Genomic DNA, 26,924 nt, shown 5'->3' on the forward strand with positions numbered 1-26,924 from the left:
TGATTTGACTCCCTACTTCCCAGGCTTATTTCCCACTGCACTATCCCTTCCCTCTGCACCCAGAGACTCCCTCCATTCACACCTTGCTCCTAATTGTTCCCTGACACTTCTTTGGCCCAGTGTTTTTCAACCTGGGCTGCCCTTAGAATAACCTGTGGAGTTTTTAAAAATCCTGATGCCCACCAGGTGCAGTGGTTCACACCTATAAGCCCAGCACTTTGGGAGGCCAAGGCAGGAAGATCACTTGAGCCTAGGAGTTTGAGACCAGCCTGAGCAACCTGGTGAAACCTTCATCCCTATAAAAAAAAAAAATACAAAAATTAGTCAGGCATGGTGATACGCACCTGTAGTCCCAGTTACTCTGGGGACTGAGGTGGGAGGATCACTTGAATCCGGGAGGCAGAGGCTGCAGTGAACTGAGATCGGGCCACTGCATTCCAGAGCAAGACTCTGTCTAAAAAAAAAAAAATCCTGATGCCCAGGCCCTGTCCCTGAACAGCAGAGTCAGAATCTCAAGGAGGGGGAACCCAGACATCTCTATTTCAAAACTCTCCAAGTGATTGCAATAAGCAGACAGGGTTGAGGACAACCTCACCTAAAATGTCCTCTTGTCTCTCAGCTGGCCTGAATCCAACCCATTCACCAAAGCCCAGCTGCAGTGTTCTGTCTCCATGAAGCCCAACCATGCTCCTGTACTCACACAGTACTTTCTACATGGGTCCTATTTTTTTTTAATCATATCCTGCTTTGAATTATACTTATTTGTGTAAATGCTGATCTATCCCACTAAATCAGGAATTGACAAACATTTTCTGTAAAGGGCCAGAGAATAAATATTTTAGGCATTGCATGACATACAGCGTCTGTCACGATTACTAGATTCTGCCTTTGTAGTATGAAAGCAGTCACAGATAACATGTAAATGAGTGAGTGTGATTGTGTTCTAATAAATCTGCATTTGCAAAAACAGATGGTGAGCTAGATTTGGCCTGAAAGCTGTCATTTGCTGACTCCTGCATTGGACTAATAAAGCTTCTTAGGGCCAGGGACCTTTTCTTCTCTATAAAGCTTTCTTTCCTTCCTTCCTTCTTCCTTCCTTTCTCCTTCCCTCCATCCCTTCCTTCCTTCTTTCCTTCATTTCTTCCTTTTCTTTTCCCTCCCCCTTTCTTTCTCTCTCCCTTCCTTCCCTTCCTTCCCTTCCTTCCCTCCTTTTCTTTGCTTTTCTTTCTCTTTCTTTCTTTCTTTTCCTTTCTTTCTCTTTCTTTCTTTCTTTCTTCCTTTCTTTCTTCTTTCCTTCCTTCCTTCCTCTTCCTCCACCCCTCTCTTTCTCTCTTTCTTTCTCTCTCTTCTTTCTTTTCTTTTCTTTCCTCTTCCCCCACCCCTCTCTCTTCTTTCTTTCTTTCTTTCTTTCTTTTTCTTTCTTTCTCTCTCTGTCTCTCTCTCTCTCTCCCTCCCTCCCTCCCTCTCTCTCTGTCTCCCTCTCTTTCTTTATTTTTCTCTCTCTCTCTCTGTCTTGCCATCCCTCATTCCACTGTCTGAACCAATTAGAGAAAACCACAAAATTCCCTTTGTAGAGCTCTATGTGATCAGTTTCTCACAACCACAGACCCAGAACATGAATAGCCAAATGAGGGGGGAAGTGTCAGAGTTAATAAATTCTGCCTTTTAGGCAACTATTAGTACTTACCTTACTTGTCATGCCCAATAGGACCACCAAATAAACAACTGTCATTTGTGGTGCACAGATTAGCAGCACCAACTAACACTGATTTAATTCACCATTATTAAAAATGATGTCCACTCCAGACAAGAAGTAAAGGAACCATGACTCTCTGGCCTGTAGTCAAAGGCAGGGGAACGTTCTGAGAACTTAATGTACATCACTGTGAGTGGTCAAACTTGTCATAGGGGCTCATATTAATTAGGAAACATGTTGGGGAATGCCATGGAAAGAAAAAAATAAACTTTCTTGCTAACCATCTGCAAGTATTGCTTTTTTTTTTTTTTCTTGAGATGGAGTCTCACTCTATCGCCCATTCTGGAGTGCAATGGCACAATCTCGGCTCACTGCAACCTCCACTTCCTGGGTTCAAGCAATTCTCCTGCCTCAACCTCCCGAGAAGCTGGGATTACAGGCACCCATCACCATGTCCAGCTAATTTTTGTATTTTTTCAGTAGAGACAGGGTTTCGCCATGTTGACCAAGCTGGTCTCGAACTCCTGACCTCAGGTGATCCACCCACCTCAGCCTCCCAAAGTGTTGGGATTACAGGCTTGAGAGACTACACTCAGCAAGTATTGCTTATTTAAAATAAAACTATTCCCATACTGTCACACTCATCTCAGCCTGAGACAGACCTTGTGTATCTTAATTCACTTTTCTTCTCCCTACTCCAAATTGCATATTAAGTAATAAGAAGAAAAACATTGTGTACAAACTACTGGTTTGGAATACATAGCCAGAGCAATAAGAATACAAAAATAAATGAGAGCTAAGAATAAGGAAAAGAAAGAGACAATACTCAGTGACCACATGATCATCTACATATGTGATGTCAGATCACCTGAAAAGATCAGGGACTCACAAAATCATGTGGCCCTACCCTTCCTTGGAGAAAGCCAATCTGTTAGAACCGAAGTTACAGCAGAGGCTAAGTCTGGCTGGTGAAGAAATGGAATAGACCAACTGGCTTTATTTGGACCGCCCACCACTTGTCCTGGGCCCCCTGCCTTGAGCTACAGCTTCCTGATCTCTCATCACTTCAGGGCAAGGAGCCATGCTCCACAAAGTCTGCGCAAGAAAAACTGTTCAAGAGATTGCAGGGATTTTGGCATTTCCCAGGAAGCCTTCAATTAACAAGACAGGAACCAAGATGTGAAGCCCCATGTAGGAGGGCTGAGGATACCATCATCCCAGAATATTGGAGGTCCAACAGAGACCAGCCTGTGGCTGCTCTCAGACTTAGAGGGCCACAGGCAGGGCTGAGGCTGAGCGTCTCCACAATTATCCTTCAACGTTCTCAGAAGCATGAGAGACTTCAGGAAGACAAACTCAGGTCAGTAGAAGAAGGACTGTGAGCTTCTGATAGATACCGAGGTGATGACCCTGAATGAAGAATAAAGGAAGGAACAAGCCAGAACAGTGGGGTCCCATAGAGTCCTGCCCTGGCTGACAGCCCTTGTCATTCTGGAATAGTCGTTGGTGGATTTGGCTCATCCTGATTACAACTCTGTAGTCTCAGGAAGGTGAGAACCTTGATCAGAGGTGAGCAGCCTCAAGTCCCATGAGGATCAAGTTCCAGGACTAGTCAGGTGTCAAGGTGAGGAATTTCAGGGAGGAATTAGAAAACCACACATCCACACTAGAACAGAGGAAGACACAAAAACTCTTACCTCCACCAACCCACATCTCCCCTTTCCCGCACTGCCGCCGCCACACCATCCCATCCCCACTCCTGCCACCCCATCCTTACCTCTCCTGTGACTTGGGATGCCCAGGAATAGCTGTCAGGTTTAGGTGGCTGTCATTTCGGCCTGGAGGGGCTCAGGGAAGGGAGAATCTTGGTCTGGTGGGGGCAGCCCCAGCTGTGCATAGTGGAGCCCCAGAAACTGACTCGAATCAAGGTGAGGACCCTGAGTGACATAAGGGAATGGTTATCAGCAAAAAATAAAAACAAAAGTAAAAAAATGCTTAATCTTGTCAGTCATAACAAAGACCTCAGCTGAGGATCCCCTTTTTTCTGCTTAGATGCTCTAACAAGGGTAGTGACTCTGTCTAAAGGCAAAAGCACAGTTCAGCTGAGGGAGGAGAACTGGACACTCACTGGAGTCCCGGAGAGGACACTGAGTACACTGGAGAGGACTTCTATGCAAAAAGGGGCCCTAAGCAGAGCCCCGCCCCTGGGCGACCCCGCAGGGACTTGGTTGGATGTGGCTCACTCCGACTTCCGCCCGCCAGGGAAGCTGCCGGAAGGTGAAGATCTTCATCTGAGGGACGCCACCTCAGGCTACCAGAACCCCAGGACTGGTTGGGTATCAAGGTAAGGACCCCGATCGTGGACTGAAAGGCCCACCCGCACGCAGCCAAGGTGACCACCCTGTGTCCCCCAACCTCCGCCCCCGGGCACCCACCTCCCTCAGCCGCGGGAGGCTCCAGTCAGGCTGTGGGGCTGATTTCTGAGAGGGTACCAGGGAGGGGAGGGTTTGGTGTGAGGGTGAGGCTCCGATTCTGCAGAGGGATGGACACCTAGGCCCTAATCGAAATGAGGCCCCTGATGCTGATGAGGAGACCTCTCCCAAACACAGGAGGCCCACGAGGTGGGCGTGGTAGCGCACACCTGTGATTCCAGTGCTTTGGGAAGCTGAGGCGGGAGGATTACCTTAGCCTAGCAGTTCCAGACCAGCCTGAGCAACAAAGCAAGACCCTCTTTCTCCAAGAAAGAAAAGAATAAAAACTAGCAGGACATGGTGGCCGGCGCCTGTGGTCCCAGCGACTCGGGAGGCTGATGCGGGAGGATCGCGAGAGCCTAGCAGATCGAAGCTGCAGTGAGCCATGGTCACGCCATGAACGTGGCGACAGACAGAGACCCCGTGTCTGTCACAAAGAAAAAAAAAAAAAGAAAAAAGCAAGAGAGCCAGGGAGAGCCCGAGAGCCAGGTTTCTGCGGCCCTGTTGTCAGCTCTGGGAGACCCCGTGCAGACATAGCCAGACTGGGCATGCCCTGACTTTCCCTTTAGCAACTTTGGGACGTGAGAGCTTGGGCCTGGACCTGGCTGACTTAGGTCAGTGAAGCGACCTGAGTCGCGTCCCAAAGAGTTGGAGGTCCCACCCTGAGGCAAGTTCAGAACCCTGAGGTAGAGCAGTGGGGTCCCCTAGAGTCCCACCCCAGCTGTCACGCCTTGAAGGCCCTAAACAGCCTTGAGAGGATGTGGCTTACCCTGAATGTACAAATCTGATGTCCCATTGAAGCAAGGACCTTGCTGTGAAGGGTGCTGCCTGTGATGAGCTGAGGATAGAGTCCCAGGACTGGTCAAGTAGCAAGGTGAAGATCCTGAGCCCTCAGTAGACAGGGCTGCACAGAGGGTGTCAGCAGAGGAGGGCTTTGGTTGCAAGACTGGCTGCCCCAGGTCAGCAGAGAAAGGAGTCCCAGTCTCTGTGGGGAGTGAAGGTAAAAAAAAATCCTGCATGAGGAGGGAGGAAAATGACCACTCCAAAACACAGGAGAGGACATAAAGTCTCAGCTCTGCTGTGCGCCCTGGGAAACCATGGGCAGAGCCATTAGCATTTGGTGATCCTGGTGTCCTGAAGGGGTCGGGGTGGTGTCTCAGAGAAGTGGCTCTTTTGCACCAATGGGCGAGGCCCCATTCATGGCAGGATAGGAAGGAGGACTTAGTCCCTGGTGGGAGTCAAGGGGAGAACACTGAATGAGAAGAGGGAGCCCCTCCCAGGGAGAAGTAGACCACATAGAGCACCACCCCTACCCTCACCCCTGGGAGACCCAAGCACGTTGGCGTGGTGAGTGGCATTTCCTCCCAGGGCATCTCAGGGAGGTGAAGAGCCTGGGTAAAAGGGACAGCCTCAAGACAGCTGCTGGAGGTTGTTAAGCTGTTGCCAGGAGTCAAGGTGAGGACCCTGAGGACCGAGGGGACCACCCATGTGTAACTGCGGGGCCAACACAGAAAATCTCCGCTGCTCCCAGTCTTGGGAAATGATGAGCATTTGTGGCCAGCTGAGGTGACCGTCACTACTTCCTAGGGGTATTTCAGAATGGAGGGGCTGGTATGAGGGAATAAGTCTCAGGTTAAGACAGGAGTGTTTTCCAGGTAGTGATGGGAGTCAGGGTTAAGACTCTGAGTGAAGGCTGAGGAGAGCACTCACCTGGATCTGGGAGCACCACAAAGTCTGGCTTCCCTCTCAGGCCTGGGAAACCCCAGGAGAGGGAGTCGAATAGAGGGCCCCTCACTTCTAGCCCATGGGGGCTCAGGGTGGACAGGGCCTGGGGCTGAGGCTGGAGGAATCTGGTGGGCTGAGGGACATGTCTCATATCCTGCCTAAGTGAGGACTAACAGGCCCACCGAGCCCAGAACATCAGAGGCTCTGAGAGTCCAGACCCTGCTACCAGTCCAGAAAGGCCATGAACAGAGGTGGCTGGAGGGGACTCATGCTTTCTTTCCCCTTGGGGTGGGGGCGGGGTCTCAGGAAGGTGAGGGCCTTGACCTGAAGGGAAGGGCCTCAGATAGTGAGGACCCTGAGGAGTGTGGAACCACTGGCCCCAAATTAGTAAGAGGACCTCAGGATCCCTCCCTATGTCAGAGGTTTGAGGCCCCAGACAGGGATGTCAAGCCCAGATGCCTCAGTTTCCCCTCAGAGGAAACAGAGAAGTGAGGATCTTGGTCCCAGGCAGGGCTGGCAGGCTGCAGGGCAAGGAGCACTGTAACTTCTTCCCCAGGGTCCCCAGGGGACAGGCTGCCCTGGAGAACAGGAGCCAGGTGGGGCTGTGGAGCAGAGTCCTCAAGGACACCTGCATGGGGGCCTCCTTAAGGTGATATCTCCCCACTGAGGGGCTCACGCCCTCTGTTCCTCCTGCTCCAGGTGCCCACCTCCTGCACTCTCTTGCCTGCTGCCCCTGAGCACAGTCATCATGCCTCGCGGTCAGGAGAGTAAGCGCCGTGCCCGTGAAAAACGCCGCCAGGCTCGAGGTGAAGACCGATGTCTCAGGGGTGCTCAAGCCACCGCAGCAGAGAAGGAAAAGCTGCCATCCTCCTCCTCGCCTGCATGCCAGAGTGCTCCCCAGAGCTTCCCCGCTGCAGGCATTCCTCAGGAGTCCCAGAGAGCCAGCTACCCCAGCTCTCCTGCTGCAGCTGTGTCACTCACAAGTTCTGAGGAAGGTGCCAAGGGCCAAAAGGGTGAAAGTCCCAACTCCTTCCATGGCCCGTCCTCCTCTGAGAGCACAGGAAGAGATCTTCTGAACAGGAAGACGGGCGAATTGGTGCAGTTCCTGCTCAACAAGTATATAAGGAAAGAGCCCATTACGAGGGAAGCCATGCTGAAGGTTATCAACAGAACATACAAGCAGCACTTCCCTGAGATCCTCCGGAGAAGCACTGAGAACATAGAGGTGGTCTTTGGCCTCTACCTGAAGGAAATGGACCCCAGCCGTCAGTCCTATGTGCTTGTCAACAAGCTGGACTTTCCCGATCAAGGAAGCTTGGGCGATGATGGGGGTTTTCCCCAGAGCGGGCTCCTGATGGTTCTCCTGAGCACCATCTTCATGCATGGCAACCGTGCCACTGAGGAAGAGATGTGGGAATGCCTGAATGCATTGGGGATGTATAAGGGTAGGAAGCACTTCATCTATGGGGAGCCCCAGGAGCTTGTCACCAAAGATTTGGTGCGAGAGGGGTACCTGGAGTACCGGCAGGTGCCCAGCAGTGATCCTCCACGCTGTGAGTTCCTGTGGGGTCCCAGGGCCCATGCTGAAACCAGCAAAATGAAAGTCCTGGAGTTTGTGGCCAAGCTCAATGATACCGTTGCCAGTACCTACAAGTCCCAGTATGAGGAGGCTCTGAGAGAGGAGGAAGAACAAGCCAGAGCCAGAGCAGCAGCCAGGGCTAGCGCCAGGGCCAGGGTTAGCAGGTCCTCTCAGCCGTAGTGAAGTCTCAGGCAATCCTCACTAAGAGATTGAAAAGGGCTGTCCACCATCTCAGTATTTGGGGGTGAGGTGGGGCTAGAGGGAGCCCAAGACATGTGTCTTTCTCGTGTTCTGGTTATTTGCAAGCCACTTGTAGATTCCCTCTTTTTCTTCTATGTCTACTGTGTGTTCCTTTGAAAGAGATTGACTTTGATTCAGAATCTAAATTCGTGAATTAGGTGCCTCACAAAATTATTGCTGTTTATCACATTGAAGAGTGATGTTCTTGTATTTTGTAAAATGAATTGGAAATTTTTACTTATTAGATTGTGATCTAGTGCAAGAAGAAATAGCAATGGAATAGGGATTGGCTTTAAACTGTGAAACAACCAAACGCTGCATCAGTTGGGATTAGAAGATGGTGGGAAAAAAGTGTCACTTGATTGGCAACCTTTGACATTTAAAAATCTTATTTCTTTAAGTCTTTTGTTGTGATCAAATAAAAAGCTATATACTCACAGTTGCTATGTGTATTCAAGAATGTTGGAGAAATTAAATCATCATAAAGGAGAACACTTGTTCACTGGCTCTTTTGTTCCTTGTGCTAGGCAGTTCTTGTGTTGCTCTAAAGGCATACCTGAGACTGGGTAATTTCTAAAGAAAAGAGGTTGACTTCGCTCACGGTTCACCAGGCTGTATGAGCATGGCACCAGCAACTGCTTCTGGGGAGGCCTTGGGGAGCTTTTTCTCATGCCAGGAGGGGAAGAAGGTGCAGGCATGTCACGTGGCAACAGTGGGTGGAAGACAGCCAAGCAGAGCGGGTATGGGAGGTGCCACATGCTTTCAAATGACCAGATCTTGTAAGAAGTCACTCACTATGGCCAGGGCACCACCATGCCATGAGGGATCCTCCTTAATGGTCCAAATACCTCCCACCAGGCCCCACCTCCAACACTGGGAATTACATCTCAACCTGACATTTGGAGGGGACAAACATCCGAATTATATCATTCACCAAACATGAATTGAACATCTGCTCTTTGAGAGTCTTCATGCTAGTTCTGGGAAAGCACAGACAAAGAAGACTCAGCCCCTCACAATGATATTTTAGAATCTAAGAGCAGCTCTCCTATTAGAAACACGGTGGGGTTGGGGGGCGGGGCGGAAGAGACACATTGGAATACCTAAGGGGCAATCAAGGGACTGGAGAGGAGGGAGGAGATTCAAGATAGGATCCTCCCCCCATTGCCCCTCCCCTACTATAAATGCCCTGGGACAGGGCAGGCTGGGAACTTGGGACACTGCCAGTCCCTCAGTAGGAGGGCATTTCAAGTTAGCCTGCCTCAGGGGAATGAGAGAGTTAATACACAAAAATCTTCACTGTCATTAGAGAGTAATCCCAGCTACTTGAGTGGCTGAGGCACGAGAATCACTTGAACTGGGGAGGCAGAACCTGCAGTGAGCTGAGATCACACCACTGCATTCCAGCCTGGGCGACAGAACGAGACTCTGTTTCAATAAATAAATAAATAAATAAAATAAGAATTGATGAATTTACTTTCTTATCATAATGAAATATATCCAAAGAGTCGGCATTATGATTTATGAGAAAATGCTAGCAACATCCCTATTAAAACGAGGACAAGGATAGTTTTTATTACCGTTGCTGTTTAACTTTTAGAACAAATTTTAGCCAAAACAATTAGACAGAAAAATAAATCAAAAGTCGTAAAAACTGGAAAGGAGTGAGTCAAGTTGTCATTTCTTATGGATAAAAGATTTTGTTTTGCTAGAAAACCTAATAGAATGAACTAAAAAAAGTTACAAATAATAGGAAATTTGAGTACGTTTCTAGGTATAAAGTTAATATACAGAAAACAATAGCTTTCACACAAATAAACAACAACTAATCACAAGATGTACTGGAGAAGCCAGGCACAGTGGCACACATGGTAGTCCCAGCTACTCCAGAGGCTGAGGCAGGAGGATTGCTTGATCCCACGAGTTTGAGTCCAGCCTGGACAATGTAGCAAGACCCCATCTCTAAATATATATACTGGAGAAGACCCTACTTACAATAGCCACAATAGCCAAAAAAATGAAATGCCTGGAAATAATAAGAAATATACAAAATGTATATAAAGAAAATGTTTAAAGGATCTTGAGGGATAAAAGAAATATATACTATATCCTTGGATAGAATGACTCAATATCATAAAAATGTTGGTTCTCCCTAAATTAATCTATAAATTTAGCAGATCCTCAATAAAAATTCTATGGACTTTTGGGGAAAATATAGAAGTCGAATCTAAAGTTTTTATGAAAAAATTAACAAGCAAGAAAACCCAGTAAATCTCTGAAATGTAAAAGTTCTAATGGGGGGACTAGGTCTATCAGGTATTAAAATGTTGTAAAAGTATAAAAGTATTAAAAGTAATGCATGAGTATAGGGATCAGTTGAACACATGAGAAATTTCAGAAATAAATCTAAGTACACATGATAATTTAGTAGATGATAAAGACAACATTTTAAATCAGTGTGGAAAAGATGGATTGACTAATAAACGATGCTGGAACAACAGGGTAGTATCTTTAAAAATGTATTTTGGGGCCGGGCGCCGTGGCTCATGCCTGTAATCTCAGCACTTTGAGAGGCTGAGATGGGCGGATCACGAGGTCAGGAGTTCGAGACCAGCCTGGCCAACATGGTGAAACCCCGTCCGTACAGCCAGGCATGGTGGCACCCACCCATAATCCCAGCTACTCAGGAGGCTGAGGCAAGAGAATCGCTTGAACCCGGGAGGCGGAGGTTGTAGTGATCCGAGGTCACACCAATGTACTCCAGCCTGGGCAACAGGGTGAGACTCCGTCTCGGTTCTTTACAGCATCTCTCACAAATATAAGTAAATATGAATGTGCACTATTCAAACATAAATAAATATGACAGAACATGTATGTAAATAAATGCCATGCAACATGCAAATATAAATAAATATAAACATGCACTAAACTTTTAAACAAAAAACTTGGTACTACAAAAATACTAGAAAAAAACAGAGTCCTTTAAAAAAATATATAGTGCATAAAGCCATTATAAGTAATGCACCACTTTAAAAAGACAAATACATGCAAAAATATTTTCATGGCAACAAAATGCCATAAGCAAAATCAAGAGACCAAAGGATTATTTTAACTTTTATAATATTCAAAGACAATGTCTCTAAATATATCTTCTAGATGACAAGAACAAAAAGATAAAATCACTGTAAAAGATGAAGAAAGAATATCAGTTAGCTATTGCCATAATAATGCTGAGTAACAACCCATCCTTAAACTCAGTGGCATAAAAAAATAAGCATTTATAGGCTGGGCATGGTGGCTCACGCCTGTAATCCCAGCACTCTGGGAGGCTGAGGCAGGCAGATTACTGGAGGACAGGAGTTCCAGACCAACCAGGCCAACATGGCAAAATCCCATCTCTACTAAAAATAAAAAAATTAGCTGGGCATGGTGGCTCACGTCTGTAGTCCCTACAGAACACAATCCCATTTACAATAGCCACACACACACACACACACACACACACACACAAATAAAATACCTAGAAATACATCTAACCACGGAAGTGAAAGCTCCCAACAAGGAGAATTACAAAACACTGCTGAAAGAAAGCATAGATGACACAAACAAATAGAAAAACATTCCATGCTCATGGATTGGAAGAATCAATAAATGGCCACAATGTTCAAAGCATTATACACATTCAACAGTATTCTTATCAAAATATCAATGTCATTTTTCACAGAATTAGAAAAAAACTATTCTAAAATTCATATAGAACCAAAAAAGAACCTGAATAGTCAAAGCAATCCTAAGTAAATGAAACAAAGCCGGAGGCATCACGTTACCTGACTTCAAACTACACTATAAGGCCACAATAACCAAAACAGCATGGTATTGGTACAAAAACAGACAAGAAGACCAAGAAAAAGAATAGAAAACTCAGATATAAAGCTGCACAGCTACTATCATCTGATCTTTGACAGTGCTAACAGAAACAAGCCATGGGGAAAGGACTACCTAGTCAATAAATGGTGCTAGCATAACTGGCTAGCCATATGCAGAAGAATGAAACTAGACCCCTACCTTTTACCATATGCAAAAATTAACTTAAGATGAACTAAAGATTTGAATGTAATACCTCAAACTACAAAAATCCTAGAAGAAAACCTAGGAAATACCTTCTTGATATAGGCTTTGGCAAATAATTTATGGCTAAGTCCCCAAAAGCAATTGCAACAAAAACAAAAATTGACAAGTGGGACCTAATTAAACAAAAGAGCTTCTGCACAACATAAGAAATGATCAGCAGAGTAAGCAGGCAACCTACAGAATGGGAGAAAATATTCACAAAATATGCATCAGACAAAGATCTAATATCTAGAATCTATAAGGAACTTAAACAAATCAACAAGCAATAAACAACCCCATTAAAAAATGGGCAAAGCGTATAGCCAAGACAATCCTAAGCAAAAAGAACAAAGCTGGAGGCATCACGCTACCTGACTTCAAACTATTCTACAAGGCTACAGTAACCAAAATAGCATGGAACTGGTATAAAAATAGACACATAGACCAATGGAACAGAATAGAGATCTCAGAAATAAGACTTCACATCTACAACCATCTGATCTTTGACAAATATGACAAAACAAGCAATGGGGAAATGATTTCCCATTTAATAAATGGTGCTGGGAAAATTGGCTAGCCATATGCAGAGAATTGAAACTGGACCCCTTCTTTACACCTTATACAAAAATTAACTCAAGATGGATTAAAGACTTAAATGTAAAACCCAAAACTATAAAATCCCTAGAAGAAAATCTAGGCAATACCATTCAGGAGGCATGGGCAAAGATTTCATGATGGAAACGTCAAAAGCAATTGCAACAAAAGCAAAAATTGACAAATGGGATCTAGTTAAACTAAAGCGATTCTGCACAGCAAAAGAAGCTATCATCAGAGTGAACAGACAACCTACAGAATGGGAGAATATTTTTGCAATCTATCCATCTGACAAAGGTCTAATACCCAGAATCCACAGAAGCTTAAACAAATTTAAAAGAAAAAAGCAAATAACCCCATTAAAAATGGGCAAAGGACATGAAAGGACACTTCTCAAAACAATACATTCATGCGGCCAACAAATATATGAAAAAAAAAGCTCAACATCACTGATCGTTAGAGAAATGCAAATCAAAACCCCAGTGAGATACCATCTCATGCCAGTCAGAATGGCGATTATTAAAAAGTCAAAAAACAACAGATGCTGGTGAGGCTGTGGAGAAATAGGAACGCTTTTTACACTGTTGGTGGGAATGTAAATTAGTTCAACCATTGTGGAAGGTAGTGTGGCAATTCCTCAAAGACACAGAACCAGAAATACCATTTGACCCAGCAATCCCATTACTGGGTATATACCCAAAGGAATATAAATCACTCTATCATAAAGATACATACACTCGTATGTTCATTGTAGCACTATTCACAATAGCAAAGACATGGAATCAACCCAAATGCCCATCAATGATAGATCGGATAAAGAAAATGCCATGGTGGCTCATGCCTGTAATCCCAGCACTTTGGGAGGCTGTGGTGGGTGGAACACTTGAGGTGAGCAGTTTGAGACCAGCCTGGCCAACATGGTGAAACCCCATCTCTACTAATAATACAAAAATTAGCCAGGCATGGTGGTGCATGCCTGTAATCCCAGTTTCTTGGGAGACTGAGGTGGTTAGAATCGCTTGAACCTGGGAGGTGGAGGTTGTAGTGAGCTGAGATCATGCCATTGCACTCCAGCCTGGGTGACAGAGTGAGACTCCGTCTCAAAAAAAAAAAAAAAAGAAAGCAAATGTGGTACATATATACCACGGAATACTATGTGACCATAAAAAAGGAATAAGATCATGTCCTTTGTAGGGATATGGATGGAACTGGAAGCCATTATCCTCAGCAAGCTAACAAAGGAACAGAAAACCAAACACACCACATGTTCTCACTTATAAGTGGGAGCTGAACAATGAGAACACGTGGACACAGGGAAGGGAACAACACACACTGGGGACTGTCAGGGGGTGGGGGGAGGGAGAGCATTAGGATCAATAGCTAATGCACGTGGGGCTTAATACCTAGATGATGGGTTGATAGGTGCAGCAAACCACCATGGCACACATTTACCTATGTAACAAACCTGCACATCCTGCACATGCACCCCGGAACTTAAAATGAAATAAAATAAAATAAAAATAATTATTAAAAATGGGCAAAGGATGTGAACAGATGTTTCTCAAAAAAAAAAAAGACATACAAGTGGCCAAGAAACATATGAAAAAAATGCTCTTCATCACTAATCATCAGAGAAATGCAAATCAAAACCATTACGAGATACCTTCTCATACTAGTCAGAATGGCGATTATTAAAAAGTCAAAAAATAACAGATGCTGGCAAGGCTGTGGAGAAAAGGGAACACTTTCACACTGTTAGTGGGAATGCAAATTAGTTCAGCCACCGTGGAAAGAGCAGTTTTGAAATTTCTCAAAGAACTTAAAACAGAACTACCATTCGACCCAGCAATCCCATTACTGGATATACACCCAAAGGAAAATAAATCATTCTACAAAAAAGACACATGCACTTATATGTTCATCACAGCACTATTCACAGTAGAAAAGATATGGAATCAGCCTAGGTGCCCATCAACAGTGGATTGGATAAAGAAAATGTGGTACATATACACTATGGAATACTAAGCAGCCATATAAAAGAACAAAATCATGTCTTTTGCAGCAATATGGATGCAGCTGAAGGCCATTATCCTAGCGAACTAATGCAGGAAAAGAAAAGCAAATACCGCATGTTCTCACTTATAAGTGGGAGCTAAGCACTGAGTACACATGGACATAAAGATGGGATCAATAGATACCAGGAACTACTGCGGGAGGCGGGGGCGGGGGGCAGCGAGCAAAGGCTGAAAAACTACCTATTGGGTACTATGCTCACCACCTGGGTGATGGGATTATTCATACCCCAAACTTCAGCATCATGCAACATACCCATGTAATAAACCTGTACATGTACCCCCTGAAGGTGAAGTAAAAGTTGAAATTGTATTTTTTAAAAAAGAAATAAAATTATGGTGACCACTGAAAAAAAAGAGAGAGACTATTTCTATTAACACTGTTTGTCCTATGCTAATCTCTTGCTGATTTTGGTAATACACCCTGAATCTCAAGTTTGTCATCTATCACCTTCAAAAACATATTTCTATCTTGTGCCTCTGAATTCCTTTCCTCAATGAAACAAAATAAAGACACCTAGTATACGATTGATGGTTTTGGTAACAAAATTTTTAAATTTCTTTCATTTTGATCTCACAGATTAGATTTAATCTTTGACCAAGGTTTCTCAATCTTGCCACTATTGATATTTTGAACCAGATCATTCTTTGTCATGGGGGACTGCCCTGTGCATCACAGGTTGTTCAGCAGCATCCCTGGCCTCTACTGATTAGATGCTTGTACCACTCTCCAGTTCTGATAACCAAAAATATCTCCAGACATTGCCAAATGTATTCTGGATGGCAAAATCACACGTTCAGTCTTTGATTTTTTATATTCAGGGGTTTCTTAAAGATTTGATCATAGCTTTTGGCATTAGATACTGCCAGGAAAATAATTTGACTTCTTCAACTAATAAGTATAGTTTGAGAAGTTGTCAAAGAAAATACCACAGCATTTAACAGAAATGATCAATGACAAGGTTACATCTTAACCAGGCACCTCCTGAACAACTGATAAGTGCAAGCTAAGTAAGTTATTTTATTATTGCCTACATTGTCAACCTAAGGAAAATCCTTGTTCTTTATTTAAGGACATCACACTAAAGCTATTTTCTGTTAACTGTAGTGAAAAACCACTTCCAGAATGGTGGTATAAGAACATCTGAAAATTCACTTCTACATAAAAAGTTCAAGCAACACTGTAAACAAACTAGACCTAACATACCTCATCCAACGAAATCAGAATACATGTTCATGTCAAGTGCACATGGAGCATTGTCAAAAACAGACCATATGTTGGGCCACAAAAACACATCTCAACAAATTTTTTAAAACTAGAAATTATACAAAGTACATTCTCCAAACACAGTGAAAGGAAATTAGAAATCAATTAACAGAAGGAAATTTAGGAAATTCATACACTTGTAAGAACTAAATAACATACTCCTAAATAACCAGTAGGTCAAAGAAAACAATCACAATAGAAATTAGAAAATATTTTGAGGTGAATGAGAACGGAAATACAACATACCAAAACTTACGAGATACCACTAAAGCAGTACTCAGAAATTTACAGTTGTAAATGCTTATATTAAGAAAGGACAATCTCAAGTTAATAACCTAATCTTCCACCTCAAAAATTATCAAAAGAAGAGCAAGCTAATCTCAAAGCAAGCAGAAGGAAGGAAATAATAAAGATTAGAACAGAAATAGATGAGAGAGAGAATAGAAAAACAATAAAGAAAATCAATGAAACCAAAAGTGGGTTATTTAAGAAGATCAATGAAACTGACAAACCTTTAGCTATACAGACCAAGAGAAATAAGGAGAATACTCTAAAACCAGGAATGAAAAAAAGGGACATCATCACTAACCTTACAGAAATAAAAAAAATTATAAGTATATTCTATGAACAATTATGTGCCAACATATTAGCATAGCCTAGATAAAATGGACCAATACTAAAAAGACAAAAACTGTCATAACTAACTCCAGAAATGACTGAAAACTTAATAGACCTATTAAGTAGGAGAAAGAGATTGAAATAATAATAATAAAAACTGTCTACAAAGAAAAAGCTCAAGCTCAAATGTCTTCACTGGTAAATACTACCAAACATTTGAAGAAAAAGTAATGCCAATTATTCATAAACCCTTCCAAAAAAAAAAAAAAAAAAACAGAAGAAGGAACACTTCACAACTCATTCTATGAGGTCCTGACACTAAAACCCGAACAAGATATCACAAGAAAAGAAAAATAAAACTATAGACCCATATCCCAAATGAATATAGACACAAAAAAAATCCCAACAAAATACTAGCAAACTAAATCCAGCAACATACAAAAAGGACTGTACACCATGACCAAATCTAACCTATTCCAGGAATGCAAACTTGGCTTAACATGTGTAAATTAATTTAAGACATTATATTCATAGACTGAAGGACAAAATCCACATGATCATCTTCATAGATGCATAGAAAGCATTTGACTTTCTGTTCCTGTGTTAGTTTGCTGAGGATGATGGCTTCCAGTTTCATCCATGCCCCTGCAAAAGACATGATCTCATTCCTTTTTATGGCTGAATAATATTCCATGGTGTATATGTACCACATTTTCTTTATCCAGTCTATCATTGATGGGCATTTGGGTTGGTCCCATGTCTTTGCTATTGTAAATAGTTCTGCAATAAACATACGTGTGCATGTGTCTTAATAGTAGAATGATTTATATTCTTTTGGGTATACACCCAGTAATTGAATTACTGGGTCAAATGGTATTTCTGGTTCTAGATCCTTGAGGAATCGCCACACTGCCTTCCATAATGTTTGAACTAATTTACATTCCACCAACAGTGTAAAAGCATTCCTACTTGTTCTCACTCATAAGTGGGAGTTGAACAATGAGAACACATGGACACAGGGAGGGGAACGTCACACACCGGGGCCTGTCAGCGGGAGGGGGGTGAGGGGAGGGAGAGCATCAGCATCAATAGCTAATGCACGCAGGCCTTAAAACCTAGATGACTGGTTGATAGATGCAGCAAACCACCATGGCACACGTATACCTGTGTAACAAAACCTGCATGTTCTGCACATGTATCCCAGAACTTAAAGTAAAAAAATAAAAAATAATTCTTTTTAAAAAAAGCTGGGCGTGGTGGCTCATGCCTGTAATCCCAGCACTTTGGGAGGCCGAGGCAGGTAGATCACTTGGTTCATGAGTTTGAGACAAGCCCTGCCAAAATGGCAAAACTCCATCTCTACTAGAAACACAAAAATTAGCCAGGTGTGGTGGCGCGTGTCTGTAATTCCAGTTACTCGGGAGGCTGAGACAGGAGAATCACTTGAACCTGGGAAGCAGAGGTTGAAGTGAGCCAAGATTGCACCACTGCACTCCAGCCTGGGCGACAGAGTGAAAACTTGTCTCAAAACAAAACAAACAAACAAACAAGCAAAAGAAAAAGCATGACAAAATCTAACACTTTTTAAAAATTAAATAAACACACTTAACAAACCAGGAATAGAAGAGAACTTCCTCAGGCAAATGAAGGGCGCTTATAAAAAACTGACAGTTAAATCATATTTGATGGTGAAAGTTTCTGCTTAAGATGAGAAACAATACAAGAATATCTGCTCTTGCTACTTCTAGTCAACCTTGTAGTGGAGGTTCTAGCCAGAGAAGTTAGGCAAAGAAAAGAAATAAAGGCATCGGTTTGAAAAGGAAGATGTAAAGCTATCTCTATTAGCAGATGATATAATCTTGTATATAGAAAATCCTAAGGGATCCACAAAAAATTATTAGAACTAATACATGAGTTCAGTAATTAGGATACTTGATCAGGATACAAGATCAATATGCAGCAATCAATTTTATTTCTATACACTAGCTATAAACAATCCAAAAAGGAAATTAAGAATACCACTCCATTTATAATAGCATCGAAAAGAATAAAATACTTGGGAATAAATTTAACAAAGGAAACACAAGACTTGTATGCCGAAAACTACAGAACATCATTGAAAGAATGTAAATAAAAGACAGACCATGTTTATGGATCGAAAGGCTTAATATTGTTAAGATGGCGATACTCCCCAAATTGATCTTACAGATTCAATGCAATCCCTATCAAAATCCAAATTGCCTGTTTGAAGGCAATTGCCAATTTTCCTTAAGTACGAGGGACTCAGAATAGAAAAAAAAAAAATCTGAAAAAGCACAAAGATGGAAAAGTAATATTTCTTGATTTCAAAACTTACTACAAAGCTACAGTAATCAAAATAGTGTAATACTCACATATGAATAGACATATAGATCAATGGAGCAGAATTGAGAGTCTAGAAATTAACCATTATATTTGTGGTCAATTCATTTCAACAAGAATACCAAGAAAATTAAATGGGGAAATAATAGTCTTTTCAACAAATGGTGCTGGGTCAACTAGATATCTACACGCAAAAGACTAAATTTGGAGTCCTAACTCACTTCATATACAAAAATAACTCCAAATAGATTATAGACCTAAAAATAAGAGATAAAACTATAAAACTCTTAAAAGAAAACGTAGAAGTAAATCCTGACCTATGATTAGATGACGGTTTATTAGATATGACACCAAAAGCATAAGTGACAATAGAAAAAAGAGACAAATGGAACCTTATCAAAATTAAAAACTTTTGTGCTTCAAAATAATATCAAGAAAGTGAAAAGACAACCCACAGAATGGGGAAAATATTTGCAAATCATTTATCTGATAAGGGACTTCCATGTAAAATATACAAGTGACTGCTAACCAGCACAAGGTTTCTTTTTGAGGTGATTGGGGTGTTTTAAAATTAGATAGTGATGCCGGTTGCACAATTCTGTGAATATACTAAAAATCACAGATATATTTCCAAAAGGTAAATTTTATAGCATATGAATTATCATTAAAGCTATTTTTTTAAAAAAATGAAGTGGGCTTTTCTCCCTGCCTTTTCAGCTGCCCAGAGCCAGCTTGTTTAAATACCTGTGAGCATCCCTTTCCAGAGATTACAAAGTGAAGATGCAGACATATTTATTTTCAAACTTCCCACAAAGGAACCCATTCTTTATCTCTTGGCTGCTTATTGAAAGCATCTGGACTGAGGATACACAGGACACCTTGAAGCTATGACTGTTTTGCATCCAAAATTACAGGGTTGCAGTTGTTGTTTGTCTTTTCAATTCCTTCAAAAATCAGTGCCTACGGCAGGAATTTATAGCATTTGTTTACTCTGTTCCTATATCCCTGAGGCAGAGCGGAGAGGTAGACAAATAAAAATTGGTAGTCCCACACAGCTCCCTTTCTTTCAAGGTGTCTCACAGACACCTTGATTGGACTGTGGCTTCTTGGGAACATTCCAGGGTAGAAACAGATAGGGCTGGTGATCCAATACCACTCTCCCCAGTTAAGTCACTTCATGGGCTGGAGGGATTATGGAGCCCAGGGCATAGGAAGCACTGATTTTTAAAAAAATAATAATAACTGTAGTAACTAGATTAATCGAATATTCTAGGCACCTTTGTAATAAAATATGACATCTTTTCATCTTTCCTGACAGATTAATGGTTCAGAGAATATTAAAAGCCAACTTTTTCTTAGCTCTGTGTCTCCTGGTTCCTCAGCCTCACTCTATATTTGTGGAATGATTTAAGTATTAGTTCAAGAATTCATCATGAAGCAAACAGAATGATGTTCCCACTTCACAAACCCAGAGAACTACACAGATTAGGTCATTTCATTAATGGTGGATTAATGGCTACTAATTCAATCTTGTGGAAAGAAAGCCTTACTAATGATTAGGTTTTCAATCTTGCAAGACCTGGACCAGCAACTTCTCCAAGATTCTTTATTCCATACTATATGTAGCAAAGAAATAAGGTGGTTAATGTAACAGAATTGTTGTGAGAACTTTGCTTACACTAGGTATGAATCCTTGGTCTGCCACTTACTAGCTGGGTAACTTTGGATATGTTACTTAACCTCTCTGGGTCATATTTTCTGTATCTATCACATTGTGATGATAATCCCTAACTTACAAGAGTGTCGTAAGAATTGCAAATGACATGAGGAGATGCACAACTTAACTAGTAATTAAAGAAACAGAAAGCCAGACTGCAAAGAGATACCATTCTACACCCATACAATTGGGAAAATAGGAAGCCTGACAATATCAAGTATTGAAAAGGAGATGAAGCAATAGGTCTCTTATGTAATGTATCGCTCATACATTGTATATTGTTCCAAATGATCTGGAAAACAACATAATATTATATCATAAAGTTGAACAGTTTTAAACTCTGTGAAACAGCAATTCTACTGCCAGGTATATACCCAAAGGAAACTCTTGCACATGGTTATTCAAAAATATATACAAAAATGTTTATATCAGCACCTTTCAAAATAGCAAAACTTTTTGAAACAACCCAAATGCCCATGACAGGAGAATGGGTAAACTAATTATGATACATTCACACAATGGAATATTAAACAGCAGTGAAAATGATGGAACCACAACTACTTGCAACAATATGTTGAGTGAAGACCAAGTACAATATTCTTTCACAAAGTTCAGTGCAAGTCAAAACATGTATTTATATTAAAGCTTATGACACGTGTCCAAACAAAACAAAAAGACAATGGGACAATAAACACAATATTAATATAGTGGCTATCTCTGAGGGAGAGGCAGGATGGGAGAGGGGCAGAATACAGAGTTAAAGTAAGTTTTTGGTATGTTCAAATTTCTGCATTAAATAGCAGGTTCATGGATGGTCATGGAATAATAAATAACATGTATTATTAACATTATAAATGCAGGTGAGGTGGATCCAGGTTTTGTAGGGACTTCTTTTGGAAAAGTAATATGAAGTTATACACGTTCAATATCCTTGGCCACTCCAATGCTCCTTTACATGAGGGGAAGTGTGATGGAGAAGTCAGAATGGAAAGAGAGTGTTCTTAACTGATCCTGTTTAAAGTATCTTTCTTTTTCAGATTTTACAAAACCTATATGGCCATGACAACACATTGCTCATGTTCTGCCAGGGGCATGGAAGAGGACTCTGCAATTGAGGGGCCTGAAGCCTAAGCTCTAGTGGCTTCATGGTAAATGCATCTCTAAGGAAGTTAGATGTAAAGGGCATTAGATGGCTCTAGTCTGGGCTCTAAAACTAGAGCTGTATGTCGTCAGGCAGGCCAATTACCTCCTCTGAACCTCAGCTTCTTTCTCTGTGAAACGATGGATCAAGCAGTATCTTCAAACTTAAACATCCTGCAATTCTGTTAGTGAAGTTTATGGACTCATTTAATAGACACACATAGTGTGAAGTCTATGTCATCAATACAATGTGTTTACAATGGGTTTTAAGTTAAAACTCTGTCATCTCCTATGTAGCCTGTGATAGTAGAATTTATACTGAAAAGGTTAATGGCAGCACAAAAGAAAATTCTTTAGCACAGAATTTTTATTCCCTCACAATGTAAATATTTTAAAACATTATGAAAGTGCAAGGCTATTTAATGAGACAGGGAAAGTAAGTTATATATGAAAAGAGGGAACGGAAACAAAGTTAACCCCAATTAACATGCATATTATCTTAAAAGTTAAGACATTACAATGAATAATTACAGGTACGAATAAAAGAGTTCAATAAGAATGAAGGCTGATAAGAAAAACAGAAAAAAATTAATCACTTTTTATTTAATTCCAGATACAGAATTTGAGTCCTTTCTTTCCCTAGACTGGGGGGAATACTGTCACCACAGTGTGGTACATAGTCACTCTCTTGTTTTGCTTTCTTTTATTTTCTTTCATCACCAGTTAGCAGCCCTGTGGCTCCATTTCCACTCAAACCAGAAACCCACTTGAACATATTTGTTATATCTCCTTTGACATATATACATTTTTGCAAACTATAAAATGTATGTATTTAAATTCATATAATGGTATTGTCTTGTAGATATCATATTTCTTTTTTTTTTTAACTTGAGAGTGCATTTTTAAGATCTTTCCACAATGCAATTGCTCCTAATTCCTGAATAGTATGCATTTCATTTATCCATTTCCCTAGTGATGGATGGCAACAATGCTCCAATGAATAAGTTTATTCATATGCAATTACAAGTGTGTGTGAGGGTGTTATCACATATATAGAGGAGTGGGATTGCCAGCTCATTGGGGATTTGCATAATTTCTCTTAGGATACCAATGCTTTTGTCCACAATAACTGCACCAGTCTACTGCATGCCAGTAGTGCATGCGTTTCGATTTCCTCACCTTTTCACAAATACTTGGAATTTTCAGACTTATTTTTTGACAATAAAATGAGAATAAAGGTGTATTGCTGTTTTACTTTGCATTATCTGAGGTTGAGCATGTCTTCTTATTCTTGTTTGCCCATTTAGAATTCTCTTTCTGTGTCTTTCTTTTTCATACAAATTGCCCATTTTCCTGTTTCTCCTTTCTTTTTCTTGTTGATTTGCTTGATTTCCTTGTATATTGTAGTATTAATCCTTTGACTTTAGTTTTTGATGTTACACAAATTTCCTATTAAGTCACTCACTTATTAATTTTGTATGTGATATCTTTCATTCCAAAACGCCTTAGTGTTGATGTAAACAAGCAATACTTAGCTGTCAATTAGACAATAATTAATTTTTTAAATAATTGGAAAAATTCATTTACTGGTAGAAAATCATATGGAAAGAGTGTGATGTTGAGATGTTCAAGGTGAAAAGTCTCAGCCTATGTTTCCTTAAACTAATTTTGAGCTACTTTTTAGGTTTTTTGAAAATCAAACACCTTATCTGGATGCAAACACTTCTGTAAAGTGCAATGAGTCAAATATTCATATATGCAGATTGTATGACTTTGACAAAAAGCAGAATTCTGTTTAAGAATGATGTTAAATTCTCTTTTAAAAATATGTTCTTTAATTTGTACATATTTTACATTGCTTAATTTATATGTATGTTTATACACAATTTTCCACAATCATAGATCACTACAGCCTTGAACTCCTGGGCTCAACTGATCCTCCTGAGTAGCTGGGACTACATGCATGCACCACCATACCCAGGTAATTTTCAAATTTTTTTTTTTTTAGAGATAGGGTCTTGCTATATTGCCCAGGCTGGTCTTGAACTCCTGGTCTCAAGTGATCTTCCCATCTTGGTCTCCCAAAGTGCTGGGATTACAGTTGTGAGCCACTGTGCCCATCTTATTGTAAGTTTTTAACAGAGCTTTTATCGCATTAAGAAGTTCCTTTTTCTTTCTATTATTTCTGGTGGATTTTTCCTTTTAATAATATGATGTTTCTCTTTATTTCTAGCAATACTTTTAATTAAATTTCATTTTATATATTGCCATTGCTATCCAAGTTTTAATTTGGTTAATATTGATCTGATGTACTTTTTTCAGGTCTTTATTTTAACCCTTTATGTATAGTTTTGTTTTAGGAGTTTCTCTTATAAATTAAGGTGGCAGATTTGGTTTTCATTTTTACTCTAATCTGATAGTCTATGTCTTTCACTGGGTGAATTTAACTAATTTATATTTATTTTATTGTTTTTTTAGAACTCATCAACTTTTAAAAACATATTTACATATAAATTTTCTAAGCAATACAATGTTAATCAGTTTTATTTATCTTCCTTCCAAAGGCAAAGATTTTAGCATGCTCTAACTATCCACTGAACAACTCAATCATTTTATTGTTGCTTTGAAATTTAGTTATACTTTTGTTTATACAAAACAATTACTTTTTTCAGTCATTAATTAAACTTACTGGCATATTTTACCAATTTATTTGTTCATTGCGATTTCACACATCTTAAGCATTCCCTCTGTGTTCACTTCTCTTCTTGATAATGTACATAGTGTAATATTTCTTTCAACAAGAGTCTGAATCATAAATATAGCCTTTGTAAATGTGAAAATATTTTAAGTTTTCCTTCACTCTTGAATAGTAATTTATATGCACATAAATTTCTAGCTTGAATACGTTACTCCATTGTCTCCTTGCAACTATTGTTAATCAGAAGTCTGCTCTCTAATTGTTTTGTTATATCTGTCTTTTTTATTTGGTAGCTTTTAAGATATTTCCTCTTTATTCTTGTTGCTCTTCATTTCCACTGCAGTATGTCTAAAGGTGAGTATAATTTTATTTCTCTTGCTCAGTCTCAAAGTGTGCTTTGGTTTGAAGACTCATGTCTTTTGTCAATTATGGAAAATGTTCAGTATTTTCTTAAATATTGCCTCTTCAACTTCCCACTCTCTTTTTTCTCACATAATTCACATTATGCCTGTTTATTCCTCAACCTTATTGTGACTGTTCTTTGATATTTGATATCAGTACCTGCGTAACATTCAGCTTAAATTCTTCAACACTGTTTTCTGATTCACAAGTTCTCTATTCAAATGTATCCGGATTTCAGTTCATTTTATCTATTGAGTCTTTAGCACAATTAACTATATGTTTCATTCGGTTTTGTTTTGCTTCCTTTCATATCTATCCACCCTTGTTCTTTCAAGTCTGCTTTGTTTTATAATTTTTGTTATGTTTATGAAAATGTAGTTTTTCAACATATCTTAGGCATACTTATGATCAAGTCTTTTCTAAACTTTTTAAAATTATGTTAATTTCATCCTGAATGAATTCGTGTTTGAGTGGTGATTTTGTCAGCCGTCTTTCTTAACACACAATTTCTTTACTTTCTTTGGAATTGTGGTTTATAAGACCATTTTGAGTCTTTGAGACAGAGCTCTCTCCCTCTCTCTCCTCCTGTTGCTGCCTTCCAGCAGGTTTTTAGTACTTCTGCCTCTGGACTGATAATACAGAGCCAAAAGTTTTTTGAAAGTTCCAGGTCTCAACCCTGTGATGACATCAGGGATGTCTCAGATCCAGTCACTAAGCCTGCGGACATCTTGGCTTCATTCTGGTGTGAAAGCTGCTTATGTCTTCTCTGTTAGAGGCCCACCTGTGAACTACAGCCAATAAACCACAGCCCCTGGTGGCAGTGAGCAGCAGATCTTTATAGTTGTCTTTCACCTTTTACCACTTTTTCTCCTGCCTCTCTAGGCAAACAGAGCAGGACACAATACTTGGCACCTATTTCTAAAAGGTGGCTAAACTTTGTGCACCCTGCTGCCTGGGTAATGTTTGTTTGTTTGTTTTTGAGACGGACTCTTGCTCTGTCACCCAAGCTGGAGGGCAGTGGCGTGATCTTGGCTCACTGCAACCTCTGCCTCCCAGCTTCAAGCAATTCTTCTGCCTCAGCCTCCCAAGTAGCTGAGATTACAGGCATGCACCACCACGCCTGGCTAATTTTTGTATTTTTAGTAGAGATGGGGTTTCACCATATTGGTCAGGCTGGTCTTGAACTCCTGAACTCATGATCCGCCCACCTCAGCCTCCCAAAGTGCTGGGATTACAGGCGTGAGCCACTGTGCCCAGCGTGCCTGGGTAATGTTTAAAGACAGAGAAGCAGACAGTCTATCCAGCTGGGGAACTTTAGGAGTCAGGATTTTAAAGCCCAAGAGGGAATTTTACTTGAAAGTGAATCCGATTTTATATGGGGTTATTTGCCCACAAGTAACAGAAAGATTTTAATTATAACTGTCTTTCTTTTGGAGATATATCAAGGATTCAATAAATGAATCTACCTTAAAGAATGTCAGAACATGAGAAAATATTCCAAAGACCAAAAGAAGGACCAGAGCAGAGGAAGGTGGGGAGGGAAAGAGACAAACTCGGAAAAGGAAAGAGAAGTGGACAGGAAAACTAGGTACAGAGAAAGGAAGGGAAGAGAGACAGAAGCAGAAATAGAGAGACAGGTTAGGGGCAGAAAGAGCCAAAGGGAGAAATATAGACAGTGAGAGACAGCCAAAGGCAAGGATAAAAAGGAAAAGCTTGCAAAAAATAATGTCACTACACTGAAGGGATTCAATTTTCTGGCTTTTATCAAAGAAAATATGGCCACAGCCCTGTGAGTAGATGTGCCCTACCTGCTGAGTCTGTTGAGAGGATAACCCAGAAGGGAGGAAGTGGTAAAAATGACTGATCTGGTAAAAATGACTAATCTCTCTGTCAGCTGAATGACCCCTTCCAAGCCTGAGACAGAAGGCTGCTCTGCACTAGCTGTTGCCCAGCACAGACAAGGGGCCTTCCCACTGCCCCTGGCCACTTCTAACAACCAGGCTGATTCGATAGTCTCTTCAATAACCCATTCATCCACAGCCTTATATTCGTTTTCATCCTGAGTAACACTAATTGCCCTTCTGCTGAGAGCATGTGGAAGGCATTGATTGATGACACTGCAGTATTTTCCACCTCAGCAGCAGCAGCCATGTGTGTCTTGGCTGATGCAGACTTTCCTCCCCAAGCAGGTGAGCATATTCCAGGATCAGTGACTGCAGGAAAAGTGAGCCCTC

The 26,924-nt window shown here is 41.0% G+C and overlaps 1 protein-coding gene across 1 annotated transcript; it reads left to right on the forward strand.

Annotated features, from left to right (window-relative positions):
• Window positions 1-6,232: 6,232 nt before the first annotated feature.
• MAGEB17 (MAGE family member B17) lies at window positions 6,233-9,095 on the forward strand. Its single transcript, XM_021933101.2, has one exon. The coding sequence runs from the start codon at window positions 6,641-6,643 to the stop codon at window positions 7,649-7,651; it is 1,011 nt and encodes a 336-aa protein (XP_021788793.1). The 5' UTR covers window positions 6,233-6,640; the 3' UTR covers window positions 7,652-9,095.
• The last annotated feature ends 17,829 nt before the right edge of the window (window positions 9,096-26,924 follow it).

Source organism: Papio anubis, chromosome X (assembly GCF_008728515.1).
Source record: "Papio anubis isolate 15944 chromosome X, Panubis1.0, whole genome shotgun sequence".
Lineage (NCBI taxonomy): Eukaryota > Metazoa > Chordata > Mammalia > Primates > Cercopithecidae > Papio > Papio anubis.